Below are 23,637 nucleotides of genomic sequence, written 5' to 3'. Positions count from 1 at the left end.
ACTCTAAAAGGGTAACTATAATATGGGGGACCCTATTAGAGTCTTATATTTACCATGTTAAGGTTTTGTTTACGTGGTCAACCTCATTAATGAATTTTTATTACAAAGGTTACTGCTATCACATGCTCTATTTATTTCTCAAATGAAAATTAGGTTTTCAGAATCAGTTTTTTTGCAGTATTTACCATAAATACGCTACATAATACTGTCGTTTTAGCAAAATTGTGGCAACATTGGACCCATCCTTAATGTATTTTACTATTATCAGTCAGTCACCTGTGTGTCCATCACATGAAAAGGACAGATCTTAATAACCTGAGCTCACATTGAATAATAGTAAGCAGAAATTTTGAAAACTGACCCATAAAGTAAATTAAGAAATGCTATTACTTTTTCTTTAATAAGAAGAATAAGCTTTGTTTGCTTCACTTCATTGTTATAAAGTTGATTTCTATATTAGACCCTAAAAAACTTACCTAATGCATGGTATGCCTTTGTAGAGTCTGTAGGTGTAACTGAATCTGTATATAGTGAATGGTAAAGAAAAGAATATATAATAGTTAATATCCATATGTAGAAGATGAATGTACTGTAGTCCTGAGTCACAATGAATAATAGGAGGTAACATATCTGCACTCAAGTAACAAGGATGAAGGAAGGGGTGCATGTTCAGCAAAGAAGAATACAGATGGAAGAGCTGCAAGAAGACTCGGGGCACACATTGTGCTGTGTATTTATTACCTGGAATGTTGGTGGATCTTATAGGTAAACAGAGAGGAATAAAATGTTCATGACTGCAGACCTCCTGGAGAAACTCAAACTTGTACTGGTGCAAAATCTGAAATGTAAATAGCTGCACTTTAAGATATTTCAATGAACCAGGTGAAAAAAGCAACTTATCAGTAGAGTTGGATGATTGGAACGATATCTCTGGAAAATGGGTTAAAAGGAGTCACATTGCACAAATAGTCTCTTCTCACAACATGGCTGAACCGATGCCTGGCTATAAGTAAAAGGTTGATAGTAATATAGAACTTAGCTGAAATATCTGGATCTGGTTATAAGAAAGGTCTATAGGAATATCAGCCTCTAGGGAAGGTTAGTATAAATATATTTGACAATGGAGTCTAGGACATTGAAGGGTTTCCCAGTCCTTTAAAACTGATGGCACAACCCTAAGACAACATTTAGTGCAGCTTACAGGGTGACCCCCACAATGTTCCTCAAGACAATGGGGGAGGGGGATTTATCATTGCAGTTAAAGGGGTTTTCCCACGAAGACAAGTTCGGCCCTATCCACGGGATATGGCCTAACTTGCTGATTTGTGGAGGTCTCAGTGCTGAGACCCCCACAGATCGCCAAAAAGAGGATAGGCGGATGCGGTCTAACTTGTCTTCGTGGGACAAATTGAAGCATTTTCAAACACGCTCCACTTTTCACTTCAAGTTAACTTGTTCCAGATTTATCCCATGAATCCAATTTTGATGGACAGATTTATGAATTACAAAGTGTATCCATTTATCCAAAAGCATTGCAACAAATTTGCGACTTGTGTGCAATTGTATGTAATTGTAGACTAAAAGGCGCCACCTTTTACCTTGTGGTCTCCTGGGCTAAACATACTGATGCAGCCACTGATCATCCTGAATACAAAGCCACGGTCCATAAAGGTGAAACAGCGCTAGAAAACAAAGATTGTACTTTTTTTAAAAAAACTGCTTGTTTTCATGTTTAGATGATCTTTTGATCATTGATTTTGCACCAAAAAGTATAACACACTATGAAATATTTGCATAACCCCTGTGCATGTGCAGGAGCACATGTATATTATGAAGTTAGTTTGTAGAATTATAGTATAATTATTAGTATAATGGCTGTAATTACCTTTCTACTGCATCTAAATAGTTTCCCTTATTGAAATTATTGACAAATACACACCTTAATTGTTACAACATAAGCATTTTCTATAGTTCGAAACAGTGTTGGACTGGCATGTGTTGGGCCTACCCGAGGTGGTGATCTTGAGGGCTCACCCTTCAACCATAAAATACCATAAAAAAATCATATCATGTAGGATGTATCATTAAAAAGATCTAATAATCTATCATATCCGAATCGTCCTGTACAAAATAGATCATAATATCCAGTGATTACCACATTCACTTCTAAATGAAGATCTTTGGGGCCCATTATAAAGTGGGGCCCACCGGAGGATTCTCGGATGCTCTGGTGGGCCAGACTGAAACTGGTTGGAACGGTCCATTATGTCTTGAGATATATCTCCAGGAAAGAGTTGCATTCTACACACACCCACATACATATATATATTTGGAGAAATTTTATCATAACTCTTAATTGTGGTGTTCTTCTATTATTCCTTCTGGATATGTTTGGATACCTTTGTAGCTGGGCCTTACCATTCCCCCAGTGAAATGGGTGTGTCCATTCCTATCCTGGCCTCTAGGAATAACTTGACTATTGGGTGTCGGAGCGATTGGTAACAGCTAGTTGTCAACTAATCAACAGATTTTTAGAAGAAATAATACAACACAGAGCTTAAGGAAAATATGCACCCGAATATTTACTATAAAGACATCAGGAGATGTGATGGATCCCCTTTAAACCCCTTGGTGTCCAAAATAAATAAGCCATAGTCACCTTCAGGAACCAGGCAAGGCTGAAGTTAGCCTTCTTTGTCTCTTCCATGGCATCTCTGTACTTCCAAATGATATGGTCTGAGAAGCTCATCATGAGCGATTCCAGTTCATTGTGGAAGGTCTTAGGGAACCTCTTAGTGCGCTCAACCTTACAAATAGAGGAAAGTTTCAATCAGAAGTAAATTGCTGCTCACTCATAAGACATAAGACAAAATCAAACAACGCTACCTAAAAGCCGCCATATGTCAGGTGGAAGCGGACAAGCTATAATAGCAATGCTTTTAGGAGCCTCTTTATTTTTGCTAGAAAACCTATACAGCTCCATGACTATATGATGCGCATGTAAAATACGACAATGAACGTTTTAAAGAAATTGTGTCGTCCAGGTCCCACGCCATTTGTAGCAACAGTAAATCAGTTCAGCAAAATCATAGAAAATATAGAACATACAGTTTAGATGATGTAAAACAGAGGTAACAGCGGTAGTCATGCCACTCCATCTGCTGGCACATACTTTATACCGTTCCGGCATGTCTTTGATTAATAACAGAAATAGATGCAGCTCAATGTCATCCCACATCCCCAGAGACAAAAGACGTCCAACTAATTTACCTGCATCATGTTTTTTTCACAGAGATGTTGAGCCATGGACTTGATAATTATCTCAAAGAAAAACTGCGAATGCTGTCAGAAGAACACAGATCAGCGGTTATTCTTGGTAAGCGGCTGTGTCATTTTACACAATCTGCTTTCTGAATGCTGAATATTGCGTTTTCTAGGAAAATAAATGACAATTCTGGCTAATGCTTTGTCTGATTTACTGCACGGTGGCCTGTAATAAGCTTCTACAACATGTTCCAAATTATGATGCAAATTATATTCATCTCTGATAATGGTTGATGCAAATGACCATCAATATAATAAAAGTCATCACCGGTATAAAATATGGAGTATAAATCAAATTTTATTGAACAAACCTTCCAATGATAACACACATATATATAGTGAGAAAATACAAGCAGCACAATCAACACGTTATCCAGGTGGGTGCAGGCATCACAGGACTAGGCTTTAAGTCCTCCAACCATAAATACAAGAGAATGAGCAGCACTCCATTAAAGGTGTAAACCAAGTGTGGTCCTTTTATTCCACTGGCTACTGTCACCTATGATGGATTAAAAGGACCACACTTGGTTTACACCACTAACGGAGAGCTGCTCATTCTCTTGTATTCATATATATATATATATATATATATATATATATATATATATATATATATGTATATACACTCACCGGCCACTTTATTAGGTACACCATGCTAGTAACAGGTTGGACCCCCTTTTGCCTTCAGAACTGCCTCAATTCTTCATGGCATAGATTCAACAAGGTGTTGGAAGGATTCGTCAGAGATTTTGGTCCATATTGACATGATGGCATCACACAGTTGCCGCAGATTTGTCGGCTGCACATCCATGATGCGAATCTCCCGTTCCACCACATCCCAAAGATGCTCTTTAGGATTGAGATCCGGTGACTGTGGAGGCCATTTGATTACAGTGAACTCATTTTCATGTTCAAGAAACCAGTCTGAGATGATTCCAGCTTTATGACATGGCGCATTATCCTGCTGAAAGTAGCCACCAGATGTTGGGTACATTGTGGTCATAAAGGGATGGACATGGTCAGCAGCAATACTCAGGTAGGCTGTGGCGTTGCAACGATGCTCAATTGGTACCAAGGGGCCCAAAGAGTGCCAAGAAAATATTCCCCACACCATGACACCACCACCATCAGCCTGAACCGTTGATACAAGGCAGGATGGATCCATGCTTTCATGTTGTTGACGCCAAATTCTGACCCTACCATCCGAATGTCGCAGCAGAAATCGAGACTCATCAGACCAGGCAACGTTTTTCCAATCTTCTACTGTCCAATTTCAATGAGCTTGTGCAAATTGTAGCCTCAGTTTCCTGTTCTTAGCTGAAAGGAGTGGCACCCGGTGTGGTCTTCTGCTGCTGTAGCCCCTCTGCCTCAAAGTTCAACGTACTGTGCGTTCAGAGATGCTCTTCTGCCTACCTTGGTTGTAACGGGTGGCGATTTGAGTCACTGTTGCCTTTCTATCAGCTCGAACCAGTCTGTTCATTCTCCTCTGACCTCTGGCATCAACAAGGCATTTCCGCCCACAGAACTGCCGCTCACTGGATGTTTTTTCTTTTTCGGACCATTCTCTGTAAACCCTAGAGATGGTTGTGCGTGAAAATCCCAGTAGATCAGCAGTTTCTGAAATACTCAGACCAACCCTTCTGGCACCAACAACCATGCCACGTTCAAAGGCACTCAAATCATCTTTCTTCCCCATACTGATGCTCGGTTTGAACTGCAGGAGATTATCTTGACCATGTCTACATGCCTAAATGCACTGAGTTGCTGCCATGTGATTGGCTGATTAGAAATTAAGTGTTAATGAGCAGTTGGACAGGTGTACCTAATAAAGTGGCCGGTGAGTGTATATATATATATATATATATATAAATTATATATATATATATATATATATATATATATATATATATATATATTCTTCCAAATAAAAAAAAAATATTCAAATACACAGCTGCAAATTATTATGCACAGCAGAGTTTTAAAACATTTATAGGTTGTAAATGTAAATGTGGTCACATTCTCTGAAATCAAAAGCTATTTCACCTTCACAATTCTTGTATCCATTGAACTGCTGTTCTGATGTGAACTTCCTCCCACCCTCATAAATCTTTTGCTTGATGATAGGGTTAGTGGGCCCAGGCATACATGAATTTTCAAACAGTCTTGTTTACTCATGAGTGTCGTGCAACCCTGGATGGTCTATATGACTAGATAGTACTAGATAGTTGGTGGATGGTCACCATGTCCCAACTAGGCTGAGACATCAGCAAGTAGGTGGTGGAGTCATGTTTTGGGTGGGAATCATGGGGAGAGAGCTGATAGGCCCCTTTAGGGTTTCTGAAGGTGTGAAAATGATCTCGGCAAAGTATATAGAGTTTGTGACTGACCACTTTATTCCATGGTACAAAAAGAAGCAAAATCATCTTCGTGCAGGACAATGCACAATCTCATGCTGCAAATACAGGGGCATAAAAGGAGAGAAGGTGATATCAAAGAAGGGTCCTATGTAACATGTAACTTGGCCTGTTAGTCTGTTTTAGATTGAAATAGCTTTTGATTTCAGTGAATGTGACCTTCCAATGCTGCAAATTCAACAAATGACCATTTTCAGTTCCTTACAACCTATAAAATGTTTTGAAACTCTGCTGTGCAAAATAATTTGGAGCTGTGCATTTTTAGTTTTTTTTTAAATTTTGAAGAATATACTTCAAAATTGATGAAATACGATTTATACTCTTAACGGGTGACGACCTTTTATTATACTGACTGTCATTTGCATCGACCGTTTCAGAGAAAAATGTGATTTGCATAATAATTTGGAATGTGGCATATACATTTACTAGGGCCGTGTGCACATAATGATCTCTTATATGGCACCTACCATATATTATACTGGTGTTGCCTTATGTAGCTTCTGACCACCCTCCACCCTATAACGCCTGGATGTGACTACTACCACTGCACTCTATATAGCTTCACCTTTGATGGCTACAATAATGACCCAATTTGTATTGAATAGCTTTGAATAGGGTCTTTTAAGGACACCAGAAGGCTTTTCCATCACTGACGTGAACCTTTAATTCCCCCATTTACTAGAAAAACTATAAAAACCTTGCTTTATTACAATTTAGCTACAGAATCACAGAAAAGAAAATTGCAGAGCAATCTATGATACTCATATTTATCCATCTACACCACTACACAGTGTAATAGGGAAGTTCCAGCAGAGTTATCCTCTCCGCTAGTAATCATATAATTCCTTTACATCCAGAATCTAATAGGTGACTGTTGCTTTCTATTCTAACAAGCTGTGCTCCGGGTAATTTTTAACTCTTTGCAGTATTCATATTGCATTAAGAATGAATATGCAAGCTACTTTATAGCAGCACAGGTATAAGTTGCAGACATTTATATAATTTTCAGATAAATACTTACTCTTAACACAGACTTAATCGTATTAAGCTCATTACATTTTAATAGGCTTGTCACCCCTTTGGTGAGTTCCTCATGGACCGTCCGATCTCCATATGATTGTGTTTTAAACACATACTAAGATGGAAGAAATGGGAATTGTATGATTAAAAATATTATAAATGCAAAATAGAGATATTAAAGGGAGTCTCTCAGTAAACACCCATTAGACCTGTTTATTCAAAGAGGTCATTTTTACAACAAGGGTTGTACAAAGTAGATTTATATTCCACAATTGTCCTCACACGACTGCTTACGTATTTAGACAAATACCTGCTACAATGTTTACTCTGGGATAAATGCAGAGAGCAAAGAGCACAGCAGTGTGAGGACATGTGTCCAGTGCACTTGGGGATGTCACAATGCTTGAATAAAAATTCATCTTTCACAGGTTACTGCTAGTAGTCACATTACAGCTCCACAAGACTGCTACCACTCTTTCACGTGGTCAAAGAATTATTATGTGTATGTTGTAAGTTTATAAAAGGTGAAAAACAAAGAGTCATGTATTTCCAGGACATTGCCAGTGGCGTAACTTAAAGCTAATGGGCCCTGGTGCGAAGACTGTGCCAGTCTTCTCATATGGGAAAGGGACACCTTGTGGACCCCCTAAGCCTCTTGGGCCCGGTTGTGACCACACCCTCTGCACCCCCTCAAATTACGCCCCTGGACATAGCTTACCTTTACATATGAATGGACATAGTGCTCAAGCTGCTCCTCGTGACATTTAGCTACAATGTCTGTAAGGACCCTACAGGAGAGAGACAGTAATTGACCAAAATATAGGTAAAATATTAGACATGAGAAATATAGAACAATACAGCAGCAGATGATAAAAGAAGAGTCTTTCACTTCTTTACAATCTGTATCAGCAGCTGGAAGCCTCCAGTAAAACCCTGGCACACAGATACCCATTAATGTTAATGTATCGCAAACATTTTTTTTACTCATTGATGGAAAAGTACTTGCTTTTATTCAATTTAAAAGGGCTGTAAATGTGTTAAGAATACTGTCTCAGACTTAATGTCCAGATCTTATCATCTTATCATATTTAGGTCCAAAATTCCATGTTGATTATATTCCTTATGCATTTCAATGCCATAAAAATATTGTAGACACTTATAGCCATCATTAGGGCCAGCTACATTTTATTTAGTATAAAAGAAGTACTACTTTAGAGTTATTAAGAACCACTTCAAAGGGTTTTCTGGGTTACGGATATAGATGATCTATCCTACATTCCTCTACAGGTTATATGAGGTTTTACAGTTAAGCCCCTTTCTACATGTATTGCCGCTTCTACAAAAAAGATACCACAGAGTGACAAGTTCTACACAAAAGTCACTATAAATAATACTACCTAGTAGCAACCGTGATCACATTATCATCATTATTTTTTGTCAGGACATGGAAGAGTTGATTGAATAAAACGGGGAGGAAGCATATAATCATGTGGATCTTCTCAATATTCAGCAGGTTCTGGGGATGAAAACAAAATTAGGAAAAATCACAATTCAAAACTAAAATAAGAAAATCAAAGTCAAATAGAGGCAAAACCAAAGCTCAGGATTTTGACATTGTGATCTCCTTTCAGTAGATTGATGATCTGGAAAGTCAAGTAATACCTCAAAAGTTATATTCTTTGATACACCAAATAATCAGAAATTCAGATGGATAGAATGAATGTGTACAACAGTAAAGCACAATTCCTCCAGAGTGAGAAACACTATTTGTAAGAACTCTTCACATTGGGTGGGAGGTAAGGATCCAGAAAAGGAGACCTGCCTTTATTGACTTAGAATTCTAAAATATAGTGTAAGTGGGTTTCCCAGTCCTCTAAATATTTGTCAACACAGATTAACCCAATTTACAATGAAGAAAAGTTTAAAGTTAAAGGGGTTTTCCCAGTAGGCCCTAACTTGCTGATCGCTAGGGGGTCTCATCGCGCAGATCATGAGAACAGGGGGTCCAAGACACCTCCATTGGACACCTCGTCGCTCCCTGAGGTGAGTTGGCACCAGGCATCTATATGGAGATGGGAGAACCCCTTTAAGCTCAAAAGTTGAACAAAATTTATAAACAATGACGCAATAAAATGGAAAAATAATATCTGTGTGGTTCAGCTGTACCTTGCAAGACACCAGAAAGTTATGGGAAGGAGGCTTTGACAGATCATGTTCTCGTCTTTGGCATTGCTGGAAAAAGTTATTCAGATATGGATCCTAAAATGGAAAAAGATGCTAACAAATCAGTATTTTCACATCTTTAGCTTTCTTATCCGCAATCGAAGAATTATGAAAGGAGCTCTTACCTGAGTATACACGGTTGATACAACAAGTGTTGATACTTTAAAAAGTGGTTTTCCTCCATCTACCCATTTAAGATCGCTCCCGGTGTACTGTCACATGGAGAGAATAAAAAGAAGTGTGGTTATTTGCTCTAGTAGGAAAATATAATTTGTACGTGTTTGTTATAACTGTGTTAGGCCTACCTATACGAAAGGTATATTATTAGGAATGGGTTCAGTGTCAGATCAGTGAGGGTTCTGCTCCCTGCATCATAATTAACCAGCCCTATTCTATGTTTAAATCAATCTGTCTACCCTGCACACCAGGGTCAGCTCCAGGTTTCAGTAGTCCACTGGACGACAGAGCCTCAGTGGGCCCCTTTGCATTGAACTCATGTGGCGGCATAAAAAATTTAGAAACTAAAAACCAGTCTCCGATTCCCTAAAATATTCCCTAGTTTATCATATCAATCACCCCCCTCATTGTTATTTTATATAAAGCCCCCTTCACTCCCTATGGACTCCTTGTACAGCCTTTTGTGGGCCCCCAAGCATCCCTGGGCCCCAGCACTTGCCCTGATATGCCCAGTGCTTGCGCCTGCCCTGTTGGACACTATATAATTCATATACAATAAAGAGGACCAAATGTTAAAGGATGAGCAGCAATTTGCTAATTCAGAAGGATGTTGTAGAGTCAAACCCGCACGATTCTAATATCTTAAAACCTCATTCACATTTCATACGCTGGATTTAATGCCAGGTTGTATGTAAATGGATTCATACTTATCATGAGGGTAGCAACCTTTACTTTTTATACAACAGACAGAGACAAACCTGTATACTAGTAGGTATACACATCAGCAAATTTAGTATGTAATTTAGTGCTTTGTACTTTCTCTGCAACATTTTTCAGTATGGCAGAATCTAATGCTCTTTAACAGGCACCTGTCACCATCAAAATGTAGTCTGATTTACAGGCAGTATTATATAATGCATGAGGTCATGGCGTCCAATCTGCAATATATATATATATTTAAAGCAGGAGGAGCTGTGTGTATTAATGACACAGAAGAGATACCTTAAGTAGTATCAATGTAGTTCATGAATGAGTATCAGTTCACAGTACAAAAGGGAACATGTAACAGAGCAGAGTAAGACATGGATTTGTGTAAAATTATTCAATATATCATTTATAATATATTAATTCAATGATATCTCTGCTTATTCTTTACTTTGAAACTGTATTAGAATCGGGGGGGGGGGATTCTATCAGTGTATACAATTATACATGAAGTGCACTCACTGTATAAAACAATATATCAGTCTGCTCAGCTCCTCCTGCTATATAATAAGCTATCATCAGATAGCACTGCATTTTTGTGGTGGCAGGTTTCCTTTAAGTGGTAAAATTCTCACTGAACCATTGAAGGATTCTATGAAAACATCTATGAGAGCTGTCTCTCTGAATGTAGGTTTGTTTTCAGCAGAACAGTAACTTGTTTATGAGGAGACTCCACATCTGTGAGCAATGAATGAGGTTATCATTGGTCAGACTCCAGGCGGTACAAGATGTATGTGAAAGCAAATCATAAGCCACTTCTGAGCCTCACAATAAAGCTAAGAAGTATTAACAAGTACAAGAGGTCACTGGAGAAGTATGGATGTGGGAAATGAATGGGCATCATATATAACAGTATATAAACTCATCTTAAATCACAAAACAAAGGGATAAACTGAGGTGCTGGACTTCACACAATGCATACATCTCAAGGAGATACGTTCTTATAACCAATGTTCATCTAAAGAACCTCAATGAGGTCCTCAAAAAGAACAATAATGATAAAATAAGATAAGATTTATTTTCCCCAATGAAGTCCTGGCAAACCCTATTTGAAAAATCACTAAATCATATTCTGTAGTTTAACTTTCTTTAAATTAATTCCTCATTAGATTATTATTACGTATAAGGAAAATGAAAAGCAATTTCAATTTCAACTCGGTATTTAAAAGAAACCTACCACCACGGATCTACCTATTAAGGTAGGTGCATCTAACGAATGTAAAGATGGCCCTTTTTAAGGCTAATCCTTTAGTCCCCACAATCTTTAAGAAAGTTTAATAGGTTTGATATGCAATTTTTCTAAAGATGCTATTGGGGCGCGGAGTAGCCGGAGCTGAGGCTACACGGCGCGGCTACTCCACACCTCGGTATCCTCTTTGATCCCCCTACCAGATATCTTCAATGCGCAGTGACAAGGAGCTGCGTGCACTCGTCCGTGAAGCCAGAGTTCTGCGCATGCACAGTAGCTCTGGCTTTGGAGCCAAGATCGCGCAACCGCTGGCCTGTGTTCTGTGCATGCCTCAGCTCCGGCTTCTCCACGCCCCAGTACCCTCTTTAGAAAATTTGCATATCAAGCCATTAAACTTTCTAAAAGATTGTGGGCACTAAAGGATTAGCCCTAAAAAGGGCTATCCCTACATTCGTTAGATGCACCTACTATCAGATAGATCCAGTAGATCCGTGGTGGTAGGTTTCCTTTAGATGATTTATCATTTATATATAAGCCCTGTGACTAAAGTAGGGCTGATCAACCCCCTGCTTCATGTAGTCTGTTTTCCCATCTATGTTATTTATGACATATACACAGGATATAACATAAATAGATAATGTATATAGGTCCGACCTCTGAGACGGGTTCCACTAACCTGCTTCCCATAGCCGGGCCCTATGGAGAGTGTTCCACAGTCCATTCAGCTCTAAAGTGTGTAGTCTTTACTATTTTCTCTGCATGCATTAAGTTGAATGGAGAGTACTCACAGATGTGCTGCACACTCTCCATTGAGCCCAACTGTGATAAGAGGGTCAGTGAACCCTGTTTATCAAATTAGGGATGGGTGAATTTTTACAAAATTGTGTGTAAATCATGCTTATGCTGATAATTGTTAGACTTCTTCCGGTAGAGTACTAGTGAGAAAGATAGCAACAAGTTGGCAAGGTAGTGTGGGTAAAAGAAAGCAAATTGTCTCAGAGAGCAGAATAAGGGTCCATGTACATGAATGATTTTTTTATACCGATTTTCCACCAGAATATTTTCTGTCATAGAAATTTGATTCTAACAATGGAGGAAAGTTCTAAATTGTGTTCAAGTGGATATGGATGTTTAGTGTGTTCAATACATGACTGTGATGTTCATTTGGATCTACAGTACATTACACATTATACACAGTTTGCGCTAATAATGTATTGTACTTTTTGTCATTGGGTTAAATGATGATGGGGGGATATTTAGTACCTTTCCCGTCGATCCATCTTCCAGGCTCAAGTATCTTGCAGGTAAATACGCAGAAACAGGAATGAGGTGTTCTTGTGATGTGAGCTGTTCACTCTTATACAAAGGCAGCCAGGCAAAGCCAACTGTGACAAGAGAAGACAAAGGAGGATCACTGTGCAGGTCACACACCGGCAGGATAACAGAGAAAGCCACTTATGAAGTTCAATGGAGCGGAAATGAATAATTCCTTGTGAGGTTAACTTATCAAATTGTACATGAGACACATGATTGCAAGAAATGGTTACAATGTGCAGCGAATGTAATCCTTCTAAAGATACCTGGTGTTTCCAGAGCCTCTTTCTTTTTGGCATTAGCTTTTGCATTTATGTCACAGGTGACGTGATGGAATGAAAACAGAATGTGATGTTTCTCATGGAGCTGAGTGGGAAGCTCAATTTTCACCTGAAATGTAAAATATTACACCTCTCCTTAGTGACTTTCAGACTGGACACCTAGACAATCTGTATGTACAGAATTATTTGCTGTACCACAACTGTAGAGACTCGACAGGAGGGAGTTAAATTCATGACACTGTAGTAGCATTTATGTAACACAGGACCTCAGGTATTTATGTCGGAAGTTCAGGTGCCAACATAATAGGGACTTTGCTTCATGTGACCCTCCCTAGAAGTTTCCTCTTTTCTCCTACTGTTCTTCTACCTGCCTCATCAGGATTGCTGCTGACTTCTTCAGGGCAGCTGCATGTAAGTCCATAAGCACACAACCGTGGTCTGTAAATCATGGAACGTGCAGCTGACAGATTTCATGTGGACCCCAGTACAAAGAACAGGAATACATACACAATAGTGATATATGACACAAGGAGTCCCTGCTTCCCTGCAAAACAGCAGAACCAACTGGTGTTACTGTGATAAAAAATATAAATTTGCAATTTAAGAACTAATTCATGTCAGAAGGGGGTAGGGTATAATCGGTGGCATAACTTGAAGCTGATGGGCCCCAGTGTAATGTCTGTGCCAGGCCCCCAACTATAATGTATGGTTTATAGTACTAGTCTTTTTACATGAGAAAGTGAGACCTTATGGGCCCCCTAAGCCTCTTGGGCCCGGGTGCGACTGCACACTCTACACCCCCTCAAATTATGCCCCTGGGTATAAATTGCACATTTTGTGCATGTCTTGCATTCACGTTGCTAAACTATCTCTGCCTTAATCAGAGGTCACCTTAGACAGACTGACAGCCATACCTGTGTTACTACCCTCACTGAATAGCACAGCACAGAGTAACACCATGTTACTTTAATACTCATCCATAATGTGATTGCTATCTATCCATCTCTCTATTATCTTTATCTCATTCTCTGAAATCATAATTAGTAAATATAACCAGCAAAGTTATTTTGAACATAACAACAGTTGTAAAAAGTATTAGAATGATTGTAGGAAAAGTACAAATTGCTGCGGTATCTATAACTCTCCTTTCTTTCCATTGCAGTCACTGGAAAATGCTTTACTGGAAACTGGCCTAACCTTTAATATATGAGAAAACTGCCAGCAAGACTTGGCGAGAGATGTGGACTGTCCTCTGTTGGAACCGCTTAACCTGGCAGGAGTTTTACTAAATTGACTGTGTGGTTATTAAACCAGCTTACAAATTCTCATTGATTCTTCAAAGAAAAGCCAAGAAGGCTGGTAAATGGGGCTAAACTCATGTTTCATTTCTACTGCAGAAACCTAAGTGAGTCTACTAATGCATTCCTTTTTGTACAGAAACTGGACCACATAACATGGCATATAAAATAGATTTATATTTATCTTTCCTTTAATCAGCTGTACCAGATTTGTATCATGCTAAGGTCAACTCACTTGACAATAAAGGGAACCTGTCAGGGGCTTTTACCATATACATCCAGCCTACCACTATTGCTTAGTAAGGGAGAGGATTATGTTTCCCAATGCTTTCTGATAGAATTATTTCATTCTTGTATGACCCAGAAGGCAGCATGTGCTTCACACACCTCAGAGAGGGGCGAATATTCTCTTGGTTCTAAGTACTTTTAATTATATTTTTTCAGTGTTATGAAAGGAAATCAAGTACAAACAACTATTACAGCAGGGGTGGCACGGTGGCTGAGTGAGTAGCACATCTGCCTTGCAGCACTGGGATCCTGGGTTCAAATCCCACCCAGGTCAACATCTGCAAAGAGTTTGTATGTTCTCTCCGTGTTTGCGTGGGTTTCCTCCGGGTACTCCGGTTTACTCCCACACTTCAAAACATACTGTTAGGCTGTTTAGATTGTGAGCCCCTTGGGGACAGGGACCAATTTGACATGCTTGTGCAGCGCTGCGTAATCTGTGTGCGCTATATAAATAAAGAATTATTATTATTATTATTATTACGGCATTTATTACTATAGGCTAAGAACCCCCTGAACCCAGCTCTAGTATACTATAGACCTCTGTTTGTCCAATTCTTTTGACTTACAACTTTTGTCCCTACATCTTTGGATTATGACCCCCCAGATGCCCTTATATACATTATAACACAAACCCCACCATTTTCTTCTCTGATAACAATTCTATACAATATAACCCTCCAATGTCCACAATTAACCTCTCTGCTCACAGACAATTAGCCTCTCTGTTCATACTCATATACACTCCAATAACTCTACCTCTACTTTTATATACTATAACCATCATTCCTCCACCCCCATACATTATATCCCCTATTTCTCCCATCTAAGATACCAGTTGAGGCGAAACTTTAATAGAACGAGTGCTCCAACAACAAAAAATCTACTTATATTTTGCAGAATGCCAACATAGCAATTTACGCAGTATCCTATTGCTCTCAGCTTTGTTACAGCTTTACATTGTATCAGTGTTGTGAGAACACAGTTGAAAGAAGGAGGAGAAATTTGGATTATTATTGTTCGGGGTCTCCCGAACAGGAAGAATTGTGTGATCCAGCTCTGTCCACATCTTCTTGCTCCTCCTGTAGTCCCAGGCAGCCACAAATGTGTCTCTTTAAAAATAGGGCAGCCTGGGTCTGCATGAGGAGGTCTTGAATGAACTCTGTGCCGGGTGACAGCCTGGTGTCAACAGGGATGGCTCTGAACGCCACCTCTGCACCTGTGCCACGGGTCACGACCACTGCCATTTATCATATCCCCCCTACCTCCACTTATTTATTCTATAACCTCCAGTAAACCAGTCCTATATAATGTAACCCACTAATGCCCCACTACTATATACCATTACCTCTATTCTTACACTCCTTTGTACTACAACCCCCAATCAAACACTTCTATATATTATAATCCCTTATTCTTCCACCTTATATACTATGGCTTCCTTGACCGTTTCTTGATTGACTGACATCCCTCTGGCTGTCCAGTAAATCCAGTGGAGGCACATTTTAGGACGGGATTATAACTTTGGTTCTGTTTTTGTGTGAAGTTGGCAGGAGGTTAAAACTAATCAAATATCTGGACTGCCTGACTATAGAAGACTCCTTGATTTTCTTTGGCATTTTGCATGCAGCACACCCCACGTTTAAATTAGTTTCTTTGGGTAATGCAGGACTATATTCATTGTATAGAAACATAATCTTTTGCAGTTTAAGAAATTGTGGTAGCCTGAGGAGTAAAAACCAAGTGCAGGTTCCCTTTAAGCACACCAATAGCACAGAGTAATACCATATACTGACCTCATCATAGAAGTCTGGATTCTGAGAATGATGAAGAATTGTGGTGTACGCCGCTCTTGTAAACAGGGGGCCACCCGGCTTTCCATAAATACACTGAAACAGGAAAATCCAATGGCATTTAAGACAAATGAAACTATATCCATCTGACTATATCCATCATAAAAAATGAAGATCAAGACTTTTTCCATGAATACCGGTAATTATTAGAATAGTAGGTTAACCTCCTCTGCAAGTAGTTGGAATATTCTTTTACTGCAGATATAAATAACTATTCAGCATCACAATACACAACTTAAAAGAAATCCTATTCAACTACCATGGTAGCAACCTGTTGGCTTTATAGAAATACAGCCCAAACTTCTGCTATCATGCCATCTTTTTGCTATATGTTCGTCCATTAAAATCTGAGGGCACTCCAGAATATCAAACAAAAGATGTAGGCCGAATACATTGCAGAAGACGGGACTCCAACATCATACTGATATATTAGGCAGTATATACTGTACTATCTAGGTTTGCATGGTCCATGGTTCAGTGACTGGCCAATGATCGCTCGTGCTGTTATCTCTTCTGAAACGTAAGTTCTTTAAAACTAAAAGTAATAGAATAAGCCTTACTAATGGCATAGTAGAATTATCTGTGGTTACAGCAGGAATGATTCAGACAATCTCTCCATGTGATAATAAATTCCTGAATAGGTTGGCTCCTGGGCATTTCACAGTATGTTAATTTAAGCTCAGGGGGTTTTCCACCCACTTGTGATGCCTCATAACAAAGATGATGGTGGTATGCCCAGGATTGGAGATGCTGTGCAATATGGGGGGTTCCCTGAGGTGCACAGCCAAGAGTGATAGCACTAATCACCCTAACCCTACCCTGTTAGTGGGTGCTCAAAGTTATGGATTATGTCCATTCATCCTGTTTCTAGGATGGGGTTTCCTTGCTAGTTGTAAAAAAACTCAATTACTATATATGCAGGCACTAAACAGGCTGTCATTCTAAATGCAATTTTGAAGATGATGGAGGACTTCAAACAATAAAAAATGACAATAATTTCTTTCAATTACTACACCTTGTCTAAAACCGTGAGTAAATTGTCAAATGAGTTACAAATAAATCTACAACTTCTCAGACATCTGCTAACTTATGATTTGTCTATATCGCTTACAGTATGTATTTGCAATACACCTCCCTTACCTTTCGTCCTGGCAGGACATCTCAAGGTATATGTATCACAAGATGACCATCTTTTAAAAACAACACAATCTTGCTATATTGTCACAAGATGAAGTAGCATTATGAAGGAAAACATATACAATGTACAGAGTATGTGACACTATGTTATCTACGTATATGGTCATGTACACACATACTGCATTTATACATGTATCACTGATAGTCACCTTTAATGGTTGGCTCCCTTCTTCATCAGAGCTCTTAAATTCAACACAAACCATTATGTTCCTTGCCTAAAAAAAACAGCATAATACAGATAAGACATTCAGACCGCAATCTAGATCAGATGTGATATAAACACAAGGTATGCATATTCACTGGAACAATTGAAATGAATCCCATGACCAGTTGACTTTACTTTCCTACAGTAACACAAATACAAATATTGGCATCGTAAATAAAGGGAAGAGACATAAACTACGACAAAGTAACTCTTTGGGGCACATTTACTAAGGGCCTTGCGCCAGTTTTCTGCACATTCTTTCTAGTGAAAACTGCTTGCACAGGTATTTAAGAAGTGTCCGAGACACATTTGTGGCTGACCTGAAGACTGGTCTGTGCTGACTTCAAAAGACATTTGATCACCTCTTCTCTACACCTAACCCCATCCCTGCATCAGAACTTGGAAACAAAGAAACTGTTTGAATATTCCTGGACTCTCCCCCTCATTAACACTTTGTCCAATCCTGAATGACCCTGTGGACTAATTAATCAATGGGAGGTACCGGAAAATGAACTAAATAGAAAATGTATAAAACATTGTGAGATGTAGGTAAAAAGGGTTCACTCTATGGAGGCTATCGGACAAGCTGGGGTGTCCAATATTTCTCCCACCTCCAGGGAATCAGGAATTTCTTGAATTTGTAAGTTTCTGTTATTTTTCTCCCTTTTTATTTTATAACTGTTTTGCCTTGTGTGTGTCATTTTATTTTGTAATTCTTTTGTCTTCAGCATCTTTTTTTGGACACACTAAACTACTTTTTTAATTAAAGATTTCACTTTAATTTTAGTCGCTGTACTGTATACCCTGCGAACTCATAGCCTTGTAAAGTGTGGTTAGCTGTGTGACTGCTGAGTGCTGAGTGTGCATGTCTAGCGGTGTAACACAGTGACTGCTTAGTTGCTGTACTGTATACCCTGCGAACTCATAGCCTTGTAAAGTGTGGTTAGCTGTGTGACTGCTGAGTGCTGAGTGTGCATGTCTAGCGGTGTAACACAGTGACTGCTTAGTTGCTGTACTGTATACCCTGCGAACTCATAGCCTTGTAAAGTGTGGTTAGCTGTGTGACTGCTGAGTGCTGAGTGTGCATGTCTAGCGGTGTAGCACGGTGACTGCTTGAGAAGCAAGAGTTGATGTAGAGTGGGATACTTATTGGTCCCAGCATACATGTAATAAGTGATGGCAGCGGGTCTGGAGTGCTGGAGCTGTATTGGAGGTGTGATTTATGCTCAAATTATGTCCTGAGTGAAAGGTAGTTGAGTAGGCTTGAGTAGGCTAAATTAACCCATACAGTGGCACCCCAAGTCACGTGACGAAGCAGCCACATCCTTGCCGTGGCACCTAGACCTCCATTGTTAGGGTAAATTGGGAATCCACCTGCCGTCACCCTAAAATGGAGGACTATGATGTGGTGTACACCTAGCCTTACCTTGTTAAAGCATTTTTGGCTGTCATACTTAAGGTGTTTGGGGTAAATGTATATTTGGTTCTTGTAAGTCCGGTAAGGCTGAGAGTACTTGGTTGTTGCCTGTACAAATTCTTCTACTTCAATAGTGGCTGCAGATTTCTCTATTTCACCAAATGGCTTGATTGGTATTAGAGATGAGGTAAGGCAGTCTGCACAACAGAAAGCAGAAAAATAGTCATACAAATTCTGAGGGGGTTACTGCATTGAGATCAACCTGGGAGGAGGAAATGCACAAAATAGTTTACAATGTAGGGACCAACACTACAGATTGATGGGGTCCAAAAAAATGAAAACATGTTCTGTTAGGAGCCTTTGTCAAACATTATCCCATTAAACTTTGTAGTAGTGACTGTGTGACCATGAGTCCTGATCGGAAAACATCAAAATCATGGTCCCTGAGCTTGTGTTGGTTACTGGCTACTGACAGGAAGAAGATAATGCTTCCAGTCAATGCACTTACTGCATATATGAACTATTAGCAGCAGTACATTAACTCTGCCCTGGTTAACATTTATGACAAGGTTCACATAAAATACAAAAAAGGGCTAGTAGAGGTCAAAGGAAATCTACCACTATGTGGTAGTAAAGTTAAACTAAACATACTTATCTAATGCTGTCTTCTCCAGGATTTCTGGCACTGGTTTTCATTAAGTTTTAATATTTGAAGATTCCTTAAGCACAAGTTCTATGCTTTGCAAAGCAAATGTGGTGCCAATATGCATGAAAGAATCAAAAAAACGATCCTGGAAACTACAGGCCGGTGAGTCTAACTTCGGTTGTGGGGAAAATATTTGAGGTGTTTATTAGAAATGCTATCCTGGAATATCTCCCTGTACATAACCTTATAACCCAGCATCAGCATGAGTTTATGAGGGACTGGTCCCGTCAGACTAATCGGATTGGCTTCTATCGGGAGGTAAGTTCTAGAATGGACCGGGGGAGGATGTGGATGTTATGTAACTGGACTTTTCCAAGGCATTTGATGCAGGGTTGGTACGTAAAACGCGACTGCTGGGACATGGGGAAAATATGTGCATTTGGGTAAGCAATTGGCTTAGTGACAGAAAACAGAGGGTCGTCATTAATGGCACATTCTCAGATTGGGTTGAAGCTTATCAGTAGGGTGCCACAGGGGTAAATATTTGGCACCCTTCTTTTTAATATTTTTATTAATGACCTTATAGCGAGTTTACATTACAGATGATGCTAAGCTGTGTAAAGTAACTAATACTGAGATGAGTATATTTGTGAAAGCCGGAGGAATGGACAGGGAAATGGCTGATTTGGTTTAATGTAGATAAATGTAAGGTTATGCACTTGGGCCATGGAAAGAAAAAGGACAATTAAGTCAATTACTTCGTAAAACTGCAACTGAAAAGGACTCCTGGGGTATTGGTGGATGGTAAACTTAATTCTAGTGACCAGACCCAGGCGGCTGCTGCAAATAAAGCAAATACAATTATGGGATGTACCAAAAGAGGAAGAGATTCTCATAATAAGGACATAGTTTTGCCCTTATACAAATCCCTGGTCAGAGCACACATGGAATATTGTGTATAGTTTTGGCCATCAGTGTATAAAAAGGACATAGTAGAACTGGTACGGGTGCAGAGATTATTAGAGGAATGAGGGGACAAGAATTCAATGAAGGATTACTAAATTTGGGGTTATTCAGTTTAGAAAAAAGGGGAGACCTCATTACAATGTACAAATACCTGAACGGACAGTACAAGGATCTCTCCAAAGATCTTTTTATACCTAGGCCTGTGACCAGGACAAGGGGGCATCCTCTACGCCTAGAGGAGAGGCGATTCTACCATCACCATAGACAAAGGTTCTTTACTGTAAGAGCAGTGAGACTATGGAACTCTCTGCCGCAGGAGGTTATCACTCTAGGACTCTATGTATATGTTCAAGATGGGCCAGGAAGCCTTACTGGAGAGAAAAAGTATCAAGGGATATGGGGAAAAAACTGTGTTTACTTTTTAAATGTTAGACTTGATGGATGTGAGTTATTTTCCAATCTTATTTACTAAGATGCTATGAAGCTTGAAAAGCTGGGATCGCTGTAAAAGAAGACATATAAAAAGCAGCTACAGAGTGCTGGATGGGATGTCCTAGGCTGTTAATTTTTCACACATCCTATGTGATAGATACTGTCCTGTCCCACGCTGGAGAGATAGGTGACGTCATGCAAGAGTTGTGAATAATCACCAGCCTGAAGCCCCAGATATTGTGCTCAGTGCTCTGTAGCTGCTTTTTAGAACTCTTTTTTTTTTTTTTTTTTTTACAGCAATCCGGTTATGTCAAGCTTAATGAACACCAACACTGGGATTCTGGAGTAGACAGCAATAGTAACTATCTTTTACTACCACATAGTGGTAGATATTCTTTGAGTGTGTGTATTAAAAAAAAATATAGGATTATGATATATAAAACATATTAGATATAAGTCCTACTTGACTGATCGATGGGTACAGCATCTACTGATATATCCAGGTTTCCAGGGATGATTTGGATTTTGCTAATCTTCTCTGCCCTGTTTAGAAAGAAACCACAATCTTACAAGCAAGTATAGCAGCTTTATGAACTGACTTCACAAAAGGTTCTTCTGCAGGTATTAGACACTATACAAGTATTTATGTATAAGGACAATCTTCTCCAGATCCGCTCTCACCTCTCCACCATATTCGAGAATAGGCAGCCCTTGAGCGATCCTTCCAACACTGATCTCTCCTGTACAAGGTGCTTTAATCTCTACATACCTGAGCGATCTATGTGATGTTGTATACCTATCCTCATGTAGGATTTCTAACTGGAGTGTAATACAGAGTCTGTTGGATGCCAGCAGGGTTGACCTTGCGCAGGAGGGAGCAGTGTTGGAAGGATCGCTTAAGGGTTGTCTATTCTCGACTATGGCGGAGTGGTGAGAAAAACTCTCGATGGGTAGGAACTGTTTCTTGCAACAAAGGAGTGGAGCATTGGACTTTTTCTGTTTTTATTTGTAATTTGGAGCACAGAGAAGATCATGTCTGTCTATATTACTCCTCCAAAAGAATTTTCCACTACCAGAAACTAGCATTTGTTTTCTCCAGACTCGCTTTATAGTGAATGATCTCCTTATATGTAGATGAGACATCTCATGAGCCTTACTCAAGCTTTTCTGCCCAGATGTGACCATCTGCTTCTTAAGTCAATTGGGTCTCTAAGTCATCATTATTGTCTGTATTTTTAACCCCTTAATAACATGTCATGTAATAGTACATCACAGTGCTGTGAGGGCTCTCAGGGCTCACACAGAGGCTTTCTGTTTCATAAAAGGATTATTTTCAACTGGGCACTCACATTTAATTTAATTCATATGCCAAATATATACATTTCTTCAATTGCATGATATTAAAAAATGTATGTGTGTGAAGACAATTTTGTAAAAATGTAGCAATGTCTCTTAGAAACAAGTATTGTCCCTTAGCTGTCCTTGGATATGACCACCTCAGCACTCTTCCAGCAGTGGCTAATGGAATGCTGTAGCTACACTGATGCAGAAACATATCTTGTTAAATCCTTGAACTGAGTGGTTTTGCTGAAAAAACAATTATACAATTATGATAATGAGGTTCTGTTGCTCCTGTGGCTGGCCCAGCACTTCCCCTCTTACCCTAATTATGCACTGATCCAGCCTTGTCCTGCCCAGCAAAAGCCAAATATGTCATCACTGTGTTGTCCTTGACAGGCAGAAGTAATCAATCGCTGCACCATTCCCCAGTTGCTGTGTATGAGATATCCAATTTGATTAGTCCTGTCTGGTCAGTTCAGGCAGCTCTGTGTACTGTGTTTATGTAAGGTGCCCAGCTTTCCCAAGGGCCTGAATTTTATAATTGTTTTTTTGAGCAAAACCACTCGGTTCACGGATTAAACAAGATATGTTTCTGCATCAGAGTAGCTACAGCATTTTCAAGGTAGGTTTGGTTCACAAATGGTAGATTTCCTTTAAATGTGAATGTCCAGATGACAATACCCTTTTAACTATTTTTCCATGATGGAGCAGAAAATGGGGATCCAAAAATACTTAGCATGAATGGTTTATCTAGTCCCTGCTGAGAATTTTCATGTGGAATATATTTGAATTGCTTCCTTATATAACTCTTCTTCATAGAGAAATTTACAAAAGCGATGGGCATAATTAGAACATAGACTACAATATCCAACCTTCTGTATTCAGACACAAGTTTTATGAGGTCTTCAGTGGAGATCTTGTTGCTTTCCTGCCTGAAGAGAGGGGAAAACCTGGATTCTCGATCAATGTTTCCACAGTTGTCTTTAAATATTGGCCTGAAATGATAGATATACCAGAGAGGTTCATGGTAGCCCTGGAAGATTTAAGCAACACGTCCCTGCTGAGAATGACAATGATAGAGGATTCTCTGGACAAATGCAAGGAGTTTAAAGGGTAAATAAACCCTTTAAATGAAAAGGGCAGGTGATAATAATCAAGTTTGTAATACTGTAATTATGTTCTTGATTCAGGAATCAGCTTCTCTGAGCCTTTTGCTTCTTCTTTCTCCTGTATTGAGCAGGAGAAAGATGAATTGTCAGGCTCATTTATCTCTGAGTTGTCAGTGAAAAC

General features: G+C 39.3%; 1 protein-coding gene across 10 annotated transcripts in view; it reads right to left on the bottom strand.

The window, feature by feature from the left end:
• The window catches only part of DOCK10 (dedicator of cytokinesis 10), a 180,824-nt gene that overhangs the window by 45,040 nt on the left and 112,147 nt on the right, over positions 1-23,637 (bottom strand). For all 10 annotated transcript variants that reach the window (XM_072143057.1, XM_072143060.1, XM_072143053.1 and 7 more), the window contains 17 exons: positions 23,220-23,342; positions 21,470-21,549; positions 18,972-19,159; positions 17,490-17,555; positions 16,087-16,179; positions 12,693-12,816; positions 12,376-12,497; positions 9,107-9,193; positions 8,925-9,017; positions 8,156-8,274; positions 7,477-7,546; positions 6,760-6,873; positions 3,271-3,342; positions 2,660-2,806; positions 1,599-1,682; positions 742-838; positions 477-521 (listed from right to left, as the gene is read on the bottom strand). In XM_072143057.1, coding sequence (XP_071999158.1) covers positions 477-521; positions 742-838; positions 1,599-1,682; positions 2,660-2,806; positions 3,271-3,342; positions 6,760-6,873; positions 7,477-7,546; positions 8,156-8,274; positions 8,925-9,017; positions 9,107-9,193; positions 12,376-12,497; positions 12,693-12,816; positions 16,087-16,179; positions 17,490-17,555; positions 18,972-19,159; positions 21,470-21,549; positions 23,220-23,342 — 1,724 coding nt within the window. The remainder of the gene's footprint in view (positions 1-476; positions 522-741; positions 839-1,598; positions 1,683-2,659; positions 2,807-3,270; positions 3,343-6,759; positions 6,874-7,476; positions 7,547-8,155; positions 8,275-8,924; positions 9,018-9,106; positions 9,194-12,375; positions 12,498-12,692; positions 12,817-16,086; positions 16,180-17,489; positions 17,556-18,971; positions 19,160-21,469; positions 21,550-23,219; positions 23,343-23,637) is intronic.

This window comes from Engystomops pustulosus, chromosome 3 (genome assembly GCF_040894005.1).
Source record: "Engystomops pustulosus chromosome 3, aEngPut4.maternal, whole genome shotgun sequence".
Taxonomy (NCBI): domain Eukaryota; kingdom Metazoa; phylum Chordata; class Amphibia; order Anura; family Leptodactylidae; genus Engystomops; species Engystomops pustulosus.
Note: the sequence above shows the minus strand (reverse complement) of the source record. Positions and strands in the feature narration are given on the sequence as shown.